Source organism: Athene cunicularia (assembly GCF_003259725.1).
Source record: "Athene cunicularia isolate RWA chromosome 3 unlocalized genomic scaffold, athCun1 chr3_part1, whole genome shotgun sequence".
Lineage (NCBI taxonomy): Eukaryota > Metazoa > Chordata > Aves > Strigiformes > Strigidae > Athene > Athene cunicularia.
In genome coordinates, this window is record NW_020799097.1 from 92,562,928 (window position 1) to 92,577,666 (window position 14,739).

The following is a 14,739-nucleotide window of genomic DNA, read 5'->3' on the forward strand; positions in this document are numbered from 1 at the left end:
GGGCTGAAAGAACCTGCCGGACCGGGCCGGCCCCCAGCGCCTCCCCCGGGCCTGGGCCTGCCCCTTCCCGCAACCGGGCTGGGCAGCTGGTTCTGCCCCTTCGCCCTCCTCCTCCTCCTCCTCCTCCCCACCTGTCTTCTCCGGAGCGCAGAACGACCCAGGGACTCCCTTCTCTAGCAAGGTGGGGGGCACCCGGCCCTCTTCCTCCCTAGGAGGGATGCTGCCCCGTTCCTTTCCCAGCAAGCCGAATTGCTTCTCTCACCAGCTGGTTCCAGTTACCGATCGCTGTACCAGCAGCTCGCCTAAATCTAGTTTCCTCCTTCACTCAGCTGCTAAACTAAATTAAAATGCAGTAACGGGGGTTTCTGATAACGACTGTTCGATATAAACAACTGTAAATGTAACAAGTTTGCGAGTTGTCCAATCGTTTGTGGGTTTCCTGTGAAAGATGGGAGTGCTTCTTTTCATACATGTAGTTTCCAAGACACTTTTGATTCAATTAATTTTCTTGTATAGGTCTGTATCAAACGTTTCCCTCCGTTCTCTCACCAGTAGAAAAAACAACCAAATCCCTTCAGGTGTATAAAAAGTTTGTGATTTACTTACTTTGTTGCAGAGTATGAGATAAAGGGAAAAAAAAACATCTTTCTGAGCAGGATGCCTTTATACACTGTCAGATGGTAACGTCTTCTCACACTGCCTTGTGATTTTTTTTTTTTTTGTTTGTTTGCTAGTGGAGTGTTTGTACTCTAATGAATAAGTCAGCCTTCAAACAGATGTTACACCACTGGGACAGTTCTGATAATGTGCTGATTTATGTTTTTCTGGGAGGTGCTATACACTGACTAGTATAAACTCAGGGTTTTACTGGAAAGATGGAAAATTTAATATGCAAAGGATAGACCAATTCCACTTTAAAGACATAATCTTGAACACTGTCTTAAAAAAAAAAAAAAAGTTATGCTGCTTATTGCACAGTCTTAACTCTGCATTCTTAATGTATTCATTACTGAATGATGTTTAAAATGGAAAAGAAAAAAGGCTTCTATAAAAATATATATGAGAAAGAAAAGATGCAAGGATGCTAAAAAGTATATATGCTCAAGTTTCCTCTTTAAGATCAGGAAACAGACAAATCTGAGCAACATTTTGACATTTTAACTGCATTAAAACCAGATAGCTTATACAAAGCACACTAAGAACAACATTACAGACTAAACATACAGCATTTAATGTTTATACTAAAGATATATTATATAAAACAAATTACAGGTGAAACCCAGGGTTTGTAACTACAAGCAAGACTGTGAAAACCGAGGACATCAAGCATGTGCTTGTTAGAAGGAATGTGGGGAGGAAGAGATCAAGATTCACAACAAACCTTTACAGAATCATATAATATTTTAATGGATGATTTTCTTGAGTATTCTCGGAAATGTCACTTGTGTGTCAGCCTTCTATTTACATTTCCAGAGAAAATGGCTCAAATATTTTCAGATGATATTTTGGTGTTGTTGGGAAGATACCAATATATCTGAGGATGAGGAAAGGCTTGCTGAGCAGGTTTAAAGGGTAAATGTAAGCCTGGAAGGATGTTTGCTTCTTGTCTGTCACTGGAGTGCAAGTGGTAGCTTCTCAGGACAATGTGCTACTTTTCCACATCACAGATGAACCCTGCCTGGGCCACTGCTTCTGCCACAGGCTGCAAAGCTACAGTCAGAGGCTTCAGAAGTGCTGTTTTCCATGCATCTGAGGTGAGTATCTTGCAGCAGGTTGTGTGATCTCCCTTCTGTGCCGGATTGCATCGCTGGTAAAATGGGTTATTAAAAGAGCAGAAGAGTCCCTTTTGTGCACTTCTGACTCATAGCAAGCCCTTGTGATTGTACAATTCTTCCACATTATTTTTCATAGCTGGCCAGTTGATACTCGTTGACTACCTTTTTGTTAGAGAAAGGGTACTAGAAAGCACTTGATCCATCCATGCTCAAGAACTGGGCCAGTGCTCCAAAGATGTATCTCAAAGTAACTTTGATTACAGATGTGCATGACCTTTAGGATGTTTTCAGGATTTTGAAAAACTGACAAAGTGAACAAGAAATTTCTATCACTTGTGTAACACAGCAGAAGTCACTGATTTACTGATATCCTTCTCTTTTCTGTTCCAACATGGCTATATGCTTGATTTAAGGTATCTTTTTGAGTTTTCCACCAGGCAACTTGAGAACTGCTGCAGCTACTCTCAGCCTTACTAAAAGCTGCAGTAGTAAAAAATTTGGAAGATAGTCTGACTGTGCTGCTACTTTGCAAAATCACTATCAGGTACAGGAGCAGTTTTCTGGACTGCAGTAAAAGCAAGCCAAACTCCCTGCTGTCAGATGTCAAGTACGAATGATTTTAACAAACACTTTGCCTGTAAGTGCTGCATGCATGCTTTCTATCCCTGATAAACCTCATTATCATTTTTTATGGCATGCAGCATGGTGTAAAACACTGTATAGAATCACCTTTAGACTAGTGCTTGTTTTGTTTCTGGCTGTGGCTAGATAAAGTAAGGAAGGCATGTAAAAAGGTAAGGTGAAGGGAACAGGTCAGATATAAAAGTCAGTAGAACTTTAGTTTTGTCTTTTACACAAACTGGCCTAAAATGTCTTGTAGTGTTGACACAAGGCAGGTGCAGAGTACAGTGATTGTGATGATGTTAACAAGCGCATAGGCAAACATTATGTCCGAAGAACAGAGAATACTGAGAAAGTTTCCCATGAGATTTGCAAAGATACAAAAAGCCAGACAGGAGAGAGTTGGCTGCTCTCAGTGAAAGAGGCTACAAAGAAAGCCGTTGCACAAATTCATGGGACTAGCTGAGGGCATAGAGGAAGATCACTGCAAAAATTAAGGAGATTAAAATCTATTAGGTAGGTAGTGGTAAGACATGAGGGAAATCTTAGATGGGATAAACATTTGAAAACTCAGTTTTAAAATGAGTTGAATAAACCATAGCTGGCATTCTTATATGCCAACATTTCAGATTTGAGCAGCCACACAGGTGTAAGCAACTAGCAAAGAAAACAAGCACTGAGTCAAGATATAAGAACAAGCATCTGTTGTGACCCTCTTCAGAAGTAAAAGTCTATCACAGAAAGTATGTGGGAAGAGATTTGTAATCTACATGTCTCTACATGTTTTATGGACACTTCTCCAAAATGAAATATCAAAGCATCTGCTGAAAGGCTGACATTTGATGTTACTGTGGGCTGTTAGCCACAGTACCACCATAGTGGCACATGCCCTGTCATATTTCACTCACACTTTACATTAAAATGAATTAAAAAGGTTAAATTGATGTTTAGTATGAGTTATAAACATACTGAATGAATAGCAGTATATACATAATTACAAGCATACCCACGGAACGTGTTAGTGATGGTTAAAAACAACCTAGTATGGTACTCAATGAATGGATAATTGTTTTATCAAGTTTCTATAGTTTACTTTTATACAGAGTATGACTACAGCTTTATGTCTCAGTGACCAACCTGTTATAAGGTGCTTAGATGACCTTCTTTGGCTTTTCTGCTTTTTTGGACATGGCTGCTGCTACTTTGGACTTACAATAATTGTGATAAAATCAAACTCCCTGTTTCTCATGGGTGATGCTGTGCACAAGACTGAGGATCAGATTTAACACAAGAGCCTGCCATCAGCCTTGCTTAGAGGTAAACGGACAGCTTCAGCTCTGGATAGTATACGATAGTTCTTCAATGAACTGGCCAAAAGCAAATGCCAGAATCTAATAATATTTGTGATCTGGCTGGATATAAGGAATACTGCTTGTATTTGGATTTAGTTTAAAGTGCTGTTTTCAAGTGGCTGTGAAATGAACTGCAGTAAGGATAAGGACCTGCTTTGAGCTGTCACTTCACTCTGAAATGAATTGCAACAGTCCAGGCAGTGTTGGATAGTCATTTCTGCACAACTTAAGAAAGAAGCATTTTAGCCAAGGAACTAAAGAAATATTATCATGTTGTATGAAGGCAGATCATTTCAGGCAATACCAAATGCATCTTAATTGGATGGATGTAATTAAACAGGTGGTCATTACTGTCAATATTCCTCTGTGGTTTTGTTTGGTTTCTGATTGGAAATGAAGAAAGATTTCTGTACCTGACTTTTTCCACTTGAGATTCTTGGTGACATGACTTCTCCTTGGAGCTGGGAGGCAGTCACTCTGGATTTTTTGAAAATGAGTGACCATAAGAACTGAATTCCACTAGAGAAAGAGAAAGGATAATAATTGATTACTTCAGGGAAGTTGCCTTTGTTGAGTGAGAAGTGTAAAATGAATCCTGGGACAGTTGTTTTGCCATGTGTACTACTTCTTTGGAGGTTTTAATGGGCTGATGCCTATACAGTGTGTGGAAATTTCAATGCATCTGAAACATTTCCTCCTTAGGAAACAGTCCACAACCTGTGGTTTAGTCCTTTATCCACAGGGCTTGCTTAGTCTGAGATATAGATGAAAGATGAGCTTTCAAGAATGCTTTCTAGGTATCTTGCTCAGCTAGGGATGTGGATTCTAGGCTGCTCAGGTTCATCTTCCAATTTGGTGGTGTCTCCTTCTGCCAAGCTTAAGTCAGGCTTGTGCCACTTTAGCTGAAGGAATTTTTCCATCAAGTTAGCTCCCACGTTGAAGACCAGAGCCAGCCAGGCCAAGCCAAAAACAATCCAAATCGCAGTTAGGCTCCTGTACACTGGGATATAGTGCTTGTTGGGGTTTGTGCCTGAAAAATCCATGAAACTTTGCATATTAATCTCAAGAGCTTCAGTCTACCAGTCAGCATACATACTTGTACACCCTCTCCACCCCCTGCAAAAGTGTATGTTTAACAAGTTTGTGTGATCTATGAGCATTTTTTTTTCTTGTAATTTTTTTCTTTTTGTATTCCAACTCTCAGGTTAAGCTTAGCACAGCTGGCATTAAATCTCTGACACCGAGGCTATATAATAAAAATAGCCATATCTAATGTTAATCAGGGATGCACAAAATTGAGCATTCCTAGCCACTAACAAAGAAAAAAGTCATCTTGGAAACCCAATGTTGAATCTATATTAGCTATATTTTACTCACGAGACACACGGGGGATCTCAGATGATTTAGAAAGATATGGTTTACTACCTCAGTGATATAATGATTGCTTTTTGTAGGGTGATATACCTTGGTAACTAGGATTTAAAATCACCTGGAAAATATTATGTGGGACATGCAGTCATTTTAAGTAAGTGGTTATGAGAATCTTAATCCCCAGTTTAATATTTCAGCAGCATGGACAAGCCAATACAGGCACAGGACAGCACTGCAGCCATCCATTTAGTCTCTGTCATGCAGATCATCATGAAACTCCACAGCACCCAGATTCAGCATGGGATGGGTTTTTATATCCTTTTGGGACATAGTTCTGACCTCTAGGAGGGGGGAACTACTACTCATGAAGTAACAGATCCTAGTGTTTTTAACAAATAAACACACTACACATGATCTGTAAAGATCATTTGTTCAAATAAGTGGGAGGATAAATAGCCCTTCATGTGTCTCTACTGCTATGCCTCAGCCTCGATCTCTAAAGACTGTGTAATCTCATTGGGTTTGTTATCTTTCACAGGTATCCCAGAGTTGTCAGTAATATTATACCTGTTGTAAGTACTGATCATTTGATATTTGACATTTCTGACTGGGAATGGTAAGTGCTTGCTGAAACAAATCACTGCTAAAACAGGGTGGTTCAAAGGCTTAATACTGACAGAGATTTCATTTATGTTCCACCTGTCAATCATGGATCACCTTTGTACCAGCTTGGACAGAGTCACTGTTGAATGGGTGTTCAGTGGCATATGTGAAATTAATTTGGTGACTCTCAGCTTAACTGCCAAGAGAAAAATGCCCATGTCATATAATCCATTAGTTCATTATTACCAGTCTGGCTCAGCTCGCTCTTGTACCAGAATTATAGTGGAATGGATCTCTATGCTTGCTGTGTTTAGCTTTACACTAGAGTAACTAATTTCAACAAAGCTCAATCCAGTTCACCTTCTTTATTACCTACAACATAGTCTCCAAATCCAATGGTGCTCAAGGTGATGAAAGTGAAGTAAAAGCCTTCTCCATAGCTCCAGCCTTCTACATAACTGAAGACCAGTGGTGGGAACACTAAAAAAAGCAAGGTCCCAGTGGTCAGGAAGATGGCCACTGCCAGTGTTTGAACCACCTGAAAGATAAAAGGAAGATGGCAGCTAAGCAGCACTGAGCAGCTGTCTAGTGGAAACTGCTGGGTCTGTTTTCCTCTTGGATCAGAAACCCACTCCATCTGGGAGAAATGTCTGACAAAGGAAGGATAAACCAGTGCTGCTAAGCACTGCAGGCTGACCTTGCTGTTTATCTTACACATAGAAATTACACCTAGTCACGAATCCAAATATCTCAAAATTAGGAAAAAAGGAGGATTTTTTTAAAGCTTTTTGCAATGAGTTTTTAAGTATGCTTGTCATATTTTCAAGCTGATATAGCAACCATAGGAATGAAATACTCACTTTACAATTTCAGTTGAAATGGAGATGCTCTCATAATCAATTGGCTCTTGTCTTTGAGGAAAATCACCAAGTATTGCATAACTCGTGATACAAAGTTTGGCAAGAACAAATTAGTGCTCTCTTCGCCATGACTGCTTCCAAAGATTTATAAAGTGGCTTGTAAGAGCTCAGCCATAACTATGTTTGGATAAAATTTAAGTGAAGTTAGTTTGCCTGCTTTTAACTTAGAAGCATTCACAGCAGAATAGTTTTCTGTCAGCACAGGACAGATCTGTGTCTCAGTACAAATAACTGCCTTCTGGGAGAGAAACTCCAGCATACGTGGTTGCAATAGATAGGTACACAGAATGGTCAGTGGATGGGTCATGACATGGGATTTTAGGAACACAGTGGTACACTTTTGACTATTGATGTGTGCGCTGATAGAAACTCATTGAAGTTGTTTAAAAATGCCCTCGAGGGCATTCAAACCAGAGTATGATTTTCTATGCATGTGCCTATTGTGACTAGATGAAAAGCCAAACCACTGTTTATAAAGTAAAAGGTCCAGGTGTTATATTTTTCTTTCTCTATATATATTATCTCACATATAAAATAGTCTGCTGAGCTTAAGAAACTTGGTGTGAGTCTACTGGGTGACTTTGACAAATCACTTCTGTATTATGTACCACGTCTCTCTAGCTGTGTAATACAACTCACCTCATTTGCAAAGCAGTTTGAGAATTACTGATATGGTTATTGTTGATATCTATTCTAATGTAGTTCATTCCAGAAGTGTGATAGCATTTAATTAGATTATAAATTTTGCATAAAATTTTACTGAAATGCACACTATTATTTTTTGCCCTGGCTTTTAAGAACTCTCTGGTGCAAACCTATAACGTGGGGACAGTAAGTCAGGAATGAAGAACAGATTGTAATTAATTTCAAAAAGCATGACTAAATAGTGTTTAAAAGGAGATGAACCTACTTCCTGGAAGAAGCTTTTCAAGTGAACAAGCAGCTAGAGCTTCAAAGCTTTGTCTGATCATAGGAGTTCTTCCAGAAATGAAGTATTAATTCAGGAGTGAAGAGAAAAAAATATCACATTCCTGAGGTGCTGTTAGAAATCTCAGGAAAGGTGTAGATATACTAGCATGAAAATCCTTCTGGTGGTAGAGCTGCATGTATTTGGAGAACAGACATAGCTTATGCAGCTAAAGAACTACTTGCTTATATAAACCAAGTCTAAACTTAACAGTACCTTCATAGCTTTCCCAGCGTAGGTAAAGAATGCAGTCACTCAGAGATTTAACAAATGAAAAAGGTAAAAAACCTTGTGACAGAACTCTGAAATGTTCAACATTCTAATATATCTAATCTCCCTTTCCCTAACTATAAGGGTCAACTCATTGAACCTTTACTCAGAAACATGCACTAACTTTGTTATAAATGACCTTCATGTATTTTCTGTTATCAGTTCTTTGCTTATTCCAATACATCTGGACTAGTTCAATGACTCACCAATAAACTATAACTAAGGAGAAGTATTTATTTACATTTCAAGAAAAGCAGAGGAAGGAAGTACTAAATTGCTGGCACAACCAGGGAAGGTAATTCAAGTCAGATTAGCAGACCAATAAAAATAAATGGTCTTTGAGCAGTGTAGAGCTAGATTCTGGATAGATGCTGGCAGAGGCTAGATAATAAGAGCTTGATTCAGCAATGTGTGTATGTGCATGTATTCTGCTAAGGTCATCAGAGTTTAACCACCCTGCTCAAAATTGAGGCTATGCTTGTTTAACAGTTTTGCTGAGTCAGGTTTTAAAAAGGCAAATCTAGAGTTCCTCAAGCAAAAGCAAATTTCTTTAAAGCTATCACAGATTTAATAGAGCATATCACTTTTCTGATACAGAGGGCCACATAGTTGCTGTGGTTCAAAAGAATGTAGGCACACACATGGAAACCCAGCAGCAGTACCAATCTGAGAACTTTAGTTAATTTTAAAATAGTGGCAATAAATGGGAGATTGACACTGTACCTGGGCACGGCCTGGTTTTTGTACCCATCTTTCCAGGGTAATCAGATGAGCATTGAGGCCTTTCCCCAACTGATTAAGGAAGGCCAGGTTGAGGGGCACTCCGAATAAGGCATAAAACACACAGAAGATCTGCCCTGCCACTGTGCTGGGTGACAGGTTACCATAACCTGAAAAAAGGAAGAAAACAGTTACATGAAAAGGCTTTACAGTCAGGCTGCAGGCCATCATGGGAAGTTCCTAGGCTTGAAAGCTCAACTACATTAATCTTCAGGAACCTGTGGATCTATGATTTTCATTCCCTACTACCAACAGAAAATTTAACATGAAAAACATTTCTCTTAAAGGGTATTATAATTTTCTATAGGTCTCATTTGTGGTGAGTGCAACTGAGTGCTTCAAAGCAAGATGTGCTGTGCATGTACAGAATGATATTGCACGTACCAAGTAGGCACTCAGCTTTTTTTGCAGGTGTGATATGCTGGATACACAAGAGTAACAGGTGTAATTGGAAATCAGTAGAAAAACGTAACCCACAGTAGTCAAGATTATCTTGCAGGTGTATTCTGTCTATGAGTTCTGGGGGCTTTACAAGTCAACTGGAGGAAACCCCGATTTATAAACTAAGAGAGTACCTTACCTATAGTAGTGACAACAGTTCCTGCAAAAAAGAAGGAGTTGCTGAAGTCCCAGTTACTGGGATTCGTAGAGTTTCCTTCTGGGTTGACTCCTTTTTCCCATGCTTCCATGAGGACCTGAGGCAGAAGAGGTCAAGGGAGCAAAGATGAGCAAACCATTAGACCAAATCAGGAAGAATGGCAGAAGAAAGGAGAGGTGTAAATATTACTTTCCATCTTGAGCAAACAGAGCAATAAACAGTGTAGATAACAGGGTAGAGTTTGACTAAAATGGCCTTGTGCTGACATGGCAAAACTTGGAAACAGAGCTGGCCAGGAATTTGAATTCCTGTCACTGGAGATCTATCTATAGGTTCCATAACAAATTGAAGGCTAAGGAGAAGGGAGTGGAGGGAGCTCCCAAAATGATAAAACTGGGAAAACAAAGTGAAATTATGCCATAACATGTATTCAGTTTTGGGCCCCTCACTACAAAAGGACATTGAATGACTCGAGCGTGTCCAGAGAAGGGCAACGGAGCTGGTGCAGGGTCTGGAGCACAGGTCGTACGGGGAGCGGCTGAGGGAAATGGGGGTGTTTAGTCTGGAGAAGAGGAGGCTGAGGGGAGACCTCATCGCCCTCTACAGCTACCTGAAAGGAGGTTGCAGAGAGCTGGGGATGAGTCTCTTTAACCAAGTAACAAGCGATAGGACAAGAGGGAATGACCTCAAGCTGCGCCAGCGAAGGTTTAGACTGGGTATTAGGAAGTATTTCTTTACAGAACGGGTTGTTAGGCGTTGGAATGGGCTGCCCAGGGAGGTGGTGGAGTCCCCATCCCTGGAGGTGCTTAAGAGTCGGGTTGACATAGCGCTGAGGGATCTGGTGTAGTTGGGAACTGTCAGTGTTAGGTTAATAGTTGGCCTAGATGATCTTCAAGGTTTTTTCCAATCTAGATGATTCTGTGATTATGTGATAAAAAATAAATGCATTTTCTCTTCTGTCCTTCCTAATCAAGCCATCTCATTCCAGTTTTTAATTTGTGCATGTGTAAATTTATGGTTGTGCCTGTGGGGAGGGGCATGAGGGACATGCTCATTTGTGTTTTCTCCATGGAAGTAATAGTGAGGATGATTTACTATCTTTGGCTATGCTTTCCCAGTAATTTTCAATGAATATTAGGGTTCTCCTAGTCTGAAAGATTAGGTAATGAAATATTTTCTGCTATTCTAGATAGCTCTTACCAGATGACCAAAACTAATATGTGCAAAAGAAATGCTGCTCCTATTTATGCATCAAATATCTTGTTAGCTGCCTTAGTGAAGATTGTGTTCCTTTGCTTTCCCTGAGAATTTCTCTGAAGGAGACTGGTTATCCTCTGCTCAGTGGCTGCGGTTTCAGAAATCCCCTTGTTTGTTACATACCAACTTGAGGTCCAGGTCACAGCCTTCATAATTTTGCCAAATGACTGATGGAATTACTTGTTCATCTCTTCTAGAGACTTTTGTATGATGAAAGACATGAGCAGGATTCAGCAGCAACCCCAGCTGTAGTTGGTTCCAGGAGTATGAGACCAAAGAGGATATTCTTTCTTGATTCAAGTGTTGGCTACTGCCAGAAGGATTGCTCATCTGATGAACATACCCATTACAAGGTATATGATTTTGAATAGGTTCTGCATTTAGCTGATCTGTTCTGGTGGATTGAGTATCCTAAGTTTAATAGCTAATGTTATTCCTTTGGTAAAAAAAAATCCATTGGTCACGTCCATCAGATAGGACTGCTAGGCTTCGTCACATGTGATATCATGATTGAAGTATCAGCAGAGTTTCTTTTCAATACGAGAAAGAATTTTACATTATCCATTAAAAGCCTGCTCTTAGGATGGGAAGAATTCAGCACATCAAATTATCTAGAATTGACTATTTTATTTGCTGCTTAGAAGGAACAAACAGAAGATACTGAGGTGTGAGTCTTTTGAAATGTGTAAAATAATTACAGGTTTAATTAATTCCTGTAAGAAACACATCAGTTCTATCCTTTCAATGCACAAGAGTTCAGAGGAGCTAAATTCACATTATGAAAGCCAACATGGAAGAGTAAGGCAATATTGAATGTTGAACACCTCAGACATAGACTGACAAGGCCAGATTTCTTGCTATGATTGCTGCTTTTAAGTACAACCCCATGAAAGAAGTGGCATCCTGGTGATGAGATCCAGGAGAATTGTTCCTAATCAAAAAGGTTCATGTGGGACAGTCATAAACACTCCTAGTTCCTCTCCATCTGCAGCTCAGCTAACAGTTATAGCTGGAGTGCAAACAGAGAAGTTGAATGGTTGGTGAACATTAGCTGTTGCCTTTGGGAACAGAAGTAGCCAGTAAGTAAAAGCATTGTGCTATAATTTACAGTAAGAGTATGAAGCCTACATAAAGCTATAGTAGGATGTGGAGAGAATAAAAACTGCTTGCCATTTCCACCCCTGTCCCACTGCCAATGCAGATTGCAGCCACTTGTGGTCACAGACAAGAATTTGGTCTTCTTGGTCTATATATCAGTTCCTTCGAGGCTTAAAAAGTATGGACATAATCAAAACAGGGAGTTACAAAAGATATCTCCTTACTCAGTGAATCTGCTTCTCAGTTATACTGTCAGAATGGCACAATTTCCTGACCAAAGTAATGTTTACCAGAGACGCATTAGACAGCAGAGTTTGGATTTGCGCTTTCCCAAAGCTCCAGGCTGAGGAGCTGCACCTCTTAGCTAGGCAGTTTTAGCCAAGCAGAGCCAATACAGATTATGGACACGGAATTGCAAGAATTTGCTTCATGCACATTCAAGTCAAAAGTTAATGAATTATAAGTGGTAACTCTATTGTTAGTGATAAAGGATATGTAAAAAGAAACCCGTGTTGGTTCTCAGATTCTAGGATTTATGTTTAAAGAACTGGCAATAAGACAAGACACCTTGTACTTGTCAGCTGAGCAGACTGAATTTAGTCGCTATGTCTCACCACAGCCTGAATACTGTGACTTTTCAGACTGGAACTCCTGACATGATGAACAGTTCTCCTTAACCATATAGTTACAACGTACAGAGAGATGCTTGCTTCCCTGTGTTAGTTTTAGAGATTTAATATGGAAAGACTTCTATTCCCTACTATTAATAAGAGCTGGACAAATTTCTTAAGAGGTCTTACAAATGACAGGTGGGTCAGAGGGCACCTGCACTTACATTTACCTCGAGGACTATCAAGTTTAAGTACTTTGAGGCTTGGTGCATGTAGATGACAATTTGGTGCCCTCAGCCGGTTTTATTTGGAACAGCTTACAAGTGAAACTAATACAGCAGAGACTCAGCAAAATGTGATTCTTTGAGTGACACAGCAGTGCTAAGGAAGCTCCACTGGAGGCAGAGAGAGATCTGGACATGTGTGAACCTCCCTAAGGTTTCTAGCGTACCTAGGATTTCTAGCTTCTTTCAATCCGATGAAGTATTCCAGTTTGGTCTAGAATGAGAATTAAGGGTTTTCTCTTCTACAGTCATTAACACAGAGGTAAGAGAAGGACATGTAACATCACCAACTGGTGAAGCTGAAAAAACCCAGATGTTTTTACGCATGTAAGTTCTTGAAAACTCTAGTAATTTTCTGGCCAATGTCAAATGTTCCACAAAAAATACATCACAGTATTAGTAATCAGAACATTGTCCCTATAGACAGAGGTTCAGGCACCTTCTCTTTCCTTTCTGATCTGAACTTCACTGTTTGCTTAAATCCATTTACAAAATCTGGGCATTTTGTGGATCAAAAGCATATAAACCTCTGAATTGGACAGTGCAAACTTGCAGGTTGTTTAGAGTTTCTGTCAGGTTTAATGACATGGTAAAAAGTGTTCAAACTGCTTAGGCACCCAGCTCTGCAACTGGATAAATTTTGACCATGAACAAAGTGGTAGTCCAAGGATTTCTGTCCAGTTCTTGCAATACAGAAATGAGAATTTGTCTGTAATAATACCAAGAAAGGTCTAGTAATTTATTTCCAGAGAGTTTTGAGGAATAGATTAAAGTGTAATTGACCGTGTCATTAATTGACAACCCATACTGAACAAGAGCCCTTTATTATAAGTGATAGATAGCACAGTTCATGATGGTTGACTTTGCCTTTTCTTTGGAGGCCTGGAAGTGCAGGGCCACCTTCAAAGGCAGTAGATAATTTCTAGTATAAAAAAAGGGCAGAATTTGCACAGGTTTGGACTGGAGAACCTTGGAAGGGCAACCTACTTCTTGTAGGTTTGATTCTTGTTTTTTGTCCCCATGCATAATTCCCATGTATTATAATTAATGAGGGAGCTGAAAACCACGAAGTGGAAACTATCGCAAGGTAACACAAAGGTGCATCAGCATATTTGCATATTTTGGGAGTTCATGACTGGGGAAAGAAAGAAGTGCTATAGATCAAGATAAAGAGGTATGTGAATGGGCTTGAGAAACATCTGCCCTTCTCTTAAACAGTTAGTCCCTTAATGTTATGGACAGTAGATCAATTTATGACATGCTTGGCCACAATGGTGTAATTTCTTCTAACCGAAATACCACTTGAGCCAGAATAATGGGAACCTGTTCCACTTACCTGTACAAACTGCTCCAGGGCTTGTCTGTCCAAGCATGTGTAGTTCTGCAGGAACTTGAGCTTCTGCAGCTGGAACTGGTCCCGAAAGTGAGTCTCTGCCTGCTTCTCCAGCAGCTGGAACACCATAGCACCCAGGAGGAGGTAAAAGAGATACCCCAGTACCAGCAGTGGAGTCCAGCTGATCTGCCGGTTGAGTATGGTGAGTAGGGGCATGCTGCTGCTCTCCTGCTGCCAGTCCCTGCTTAATGGGTTGCTGTTCCAAGACCTGTGCTACCCAGGACACCCAGGAATTACACACCCATGTTCCCAGCTACTGTCCTGGACAATTTTTTAACAGAACATACGGGTATCAGGCCTATACAAAATGAGACTAGCTGGCAAATTTTATCCCTCCACGCTTTTTCTCTATCCAAAATAAAAGGGAGACCCTTTATGGCTTAATAAGAATGTGAATCATAGCGGTTTCCTCTTATTAAAACAACTTTTATTCAAAGATCTCAATCAAATGAATGAAGCCTGACACAAGCCCTCTGAGACTGGTACTGTTTTCCAGGCTGGGAAGCTGAAGTAAAACTGGTTGAATGACTTACCCAAAGTCATATGAATATTGAGTCACAGATAGACTCTAAAGTCTTGACAAGTAAAGCCTTACTGTAAACACTAGACTTCTGTACAAGAAAACACTATAAACTCTCTAACTACAGCAGACTCCCCAGAACAAAGAAGAATATGGAACTGAATAAATGGAAAAGTCAATAGCTGCTGTCTGTACCATACAAACATTGCTGGCACCAGTGAAAGCAGCATGAGGAATCTCATAAACATCCTGAATTCAGCTTGGTCACAAGACGGACCTTCTTCTCTTCTAACACTAATAAGATCAGTCCCCTCACTGC

General features: G+C 40.1%; 2 protein-coding genes across 2 annotated transcripts in view; both read right to left on the reverse strand.

Annotated features, from left to right (window-relative positions):
• KCNK17 (potassium two pore domain channel subfamily K member 17) overlaps window positions 1-4,194 on the reverse strand; it is a 25,126-nt gene extending 20,932 nt beyond the window's left edge. Inside the window, exon 1 of the mRNA XM_026844611.1 lies at window positions 4,162-4,194. Within this exon, the coding sequence (XP_026700412.1) occupies window positions 4,162-4,194 (33 nt within the window). The remainder of the gene's footprint in view (window positions 1-4,161) is intronic.
• Window positions 4,195-4,554: 360 nt separating this feature from the next.
• On the reverse strand, window positions 4,555-14,056 carry LOC113478474 (potassium channel subfamily K member 16-like). The gene is made up of 5 exons (XM_026845715.1): window positions 13,844-14,056; window positions 9,240-9,354; window positions 8,603-8,769; window positions 6,095-6,260; window positions 4,555-4,778 (listed from the first exon to the last, which is right to left on the reverse strand). The coding sequence occupies exons 1-5, from the start codon at window positions 14,054-14,056 to the stop codon at window positions 4,555-4,557; spliced, it is 885 nt and encodes a 294-aa protein (XP_026701516.1).
• Between the last annotated feature and the right edge of the window lie 683 nt (window positions 14,057-14,739).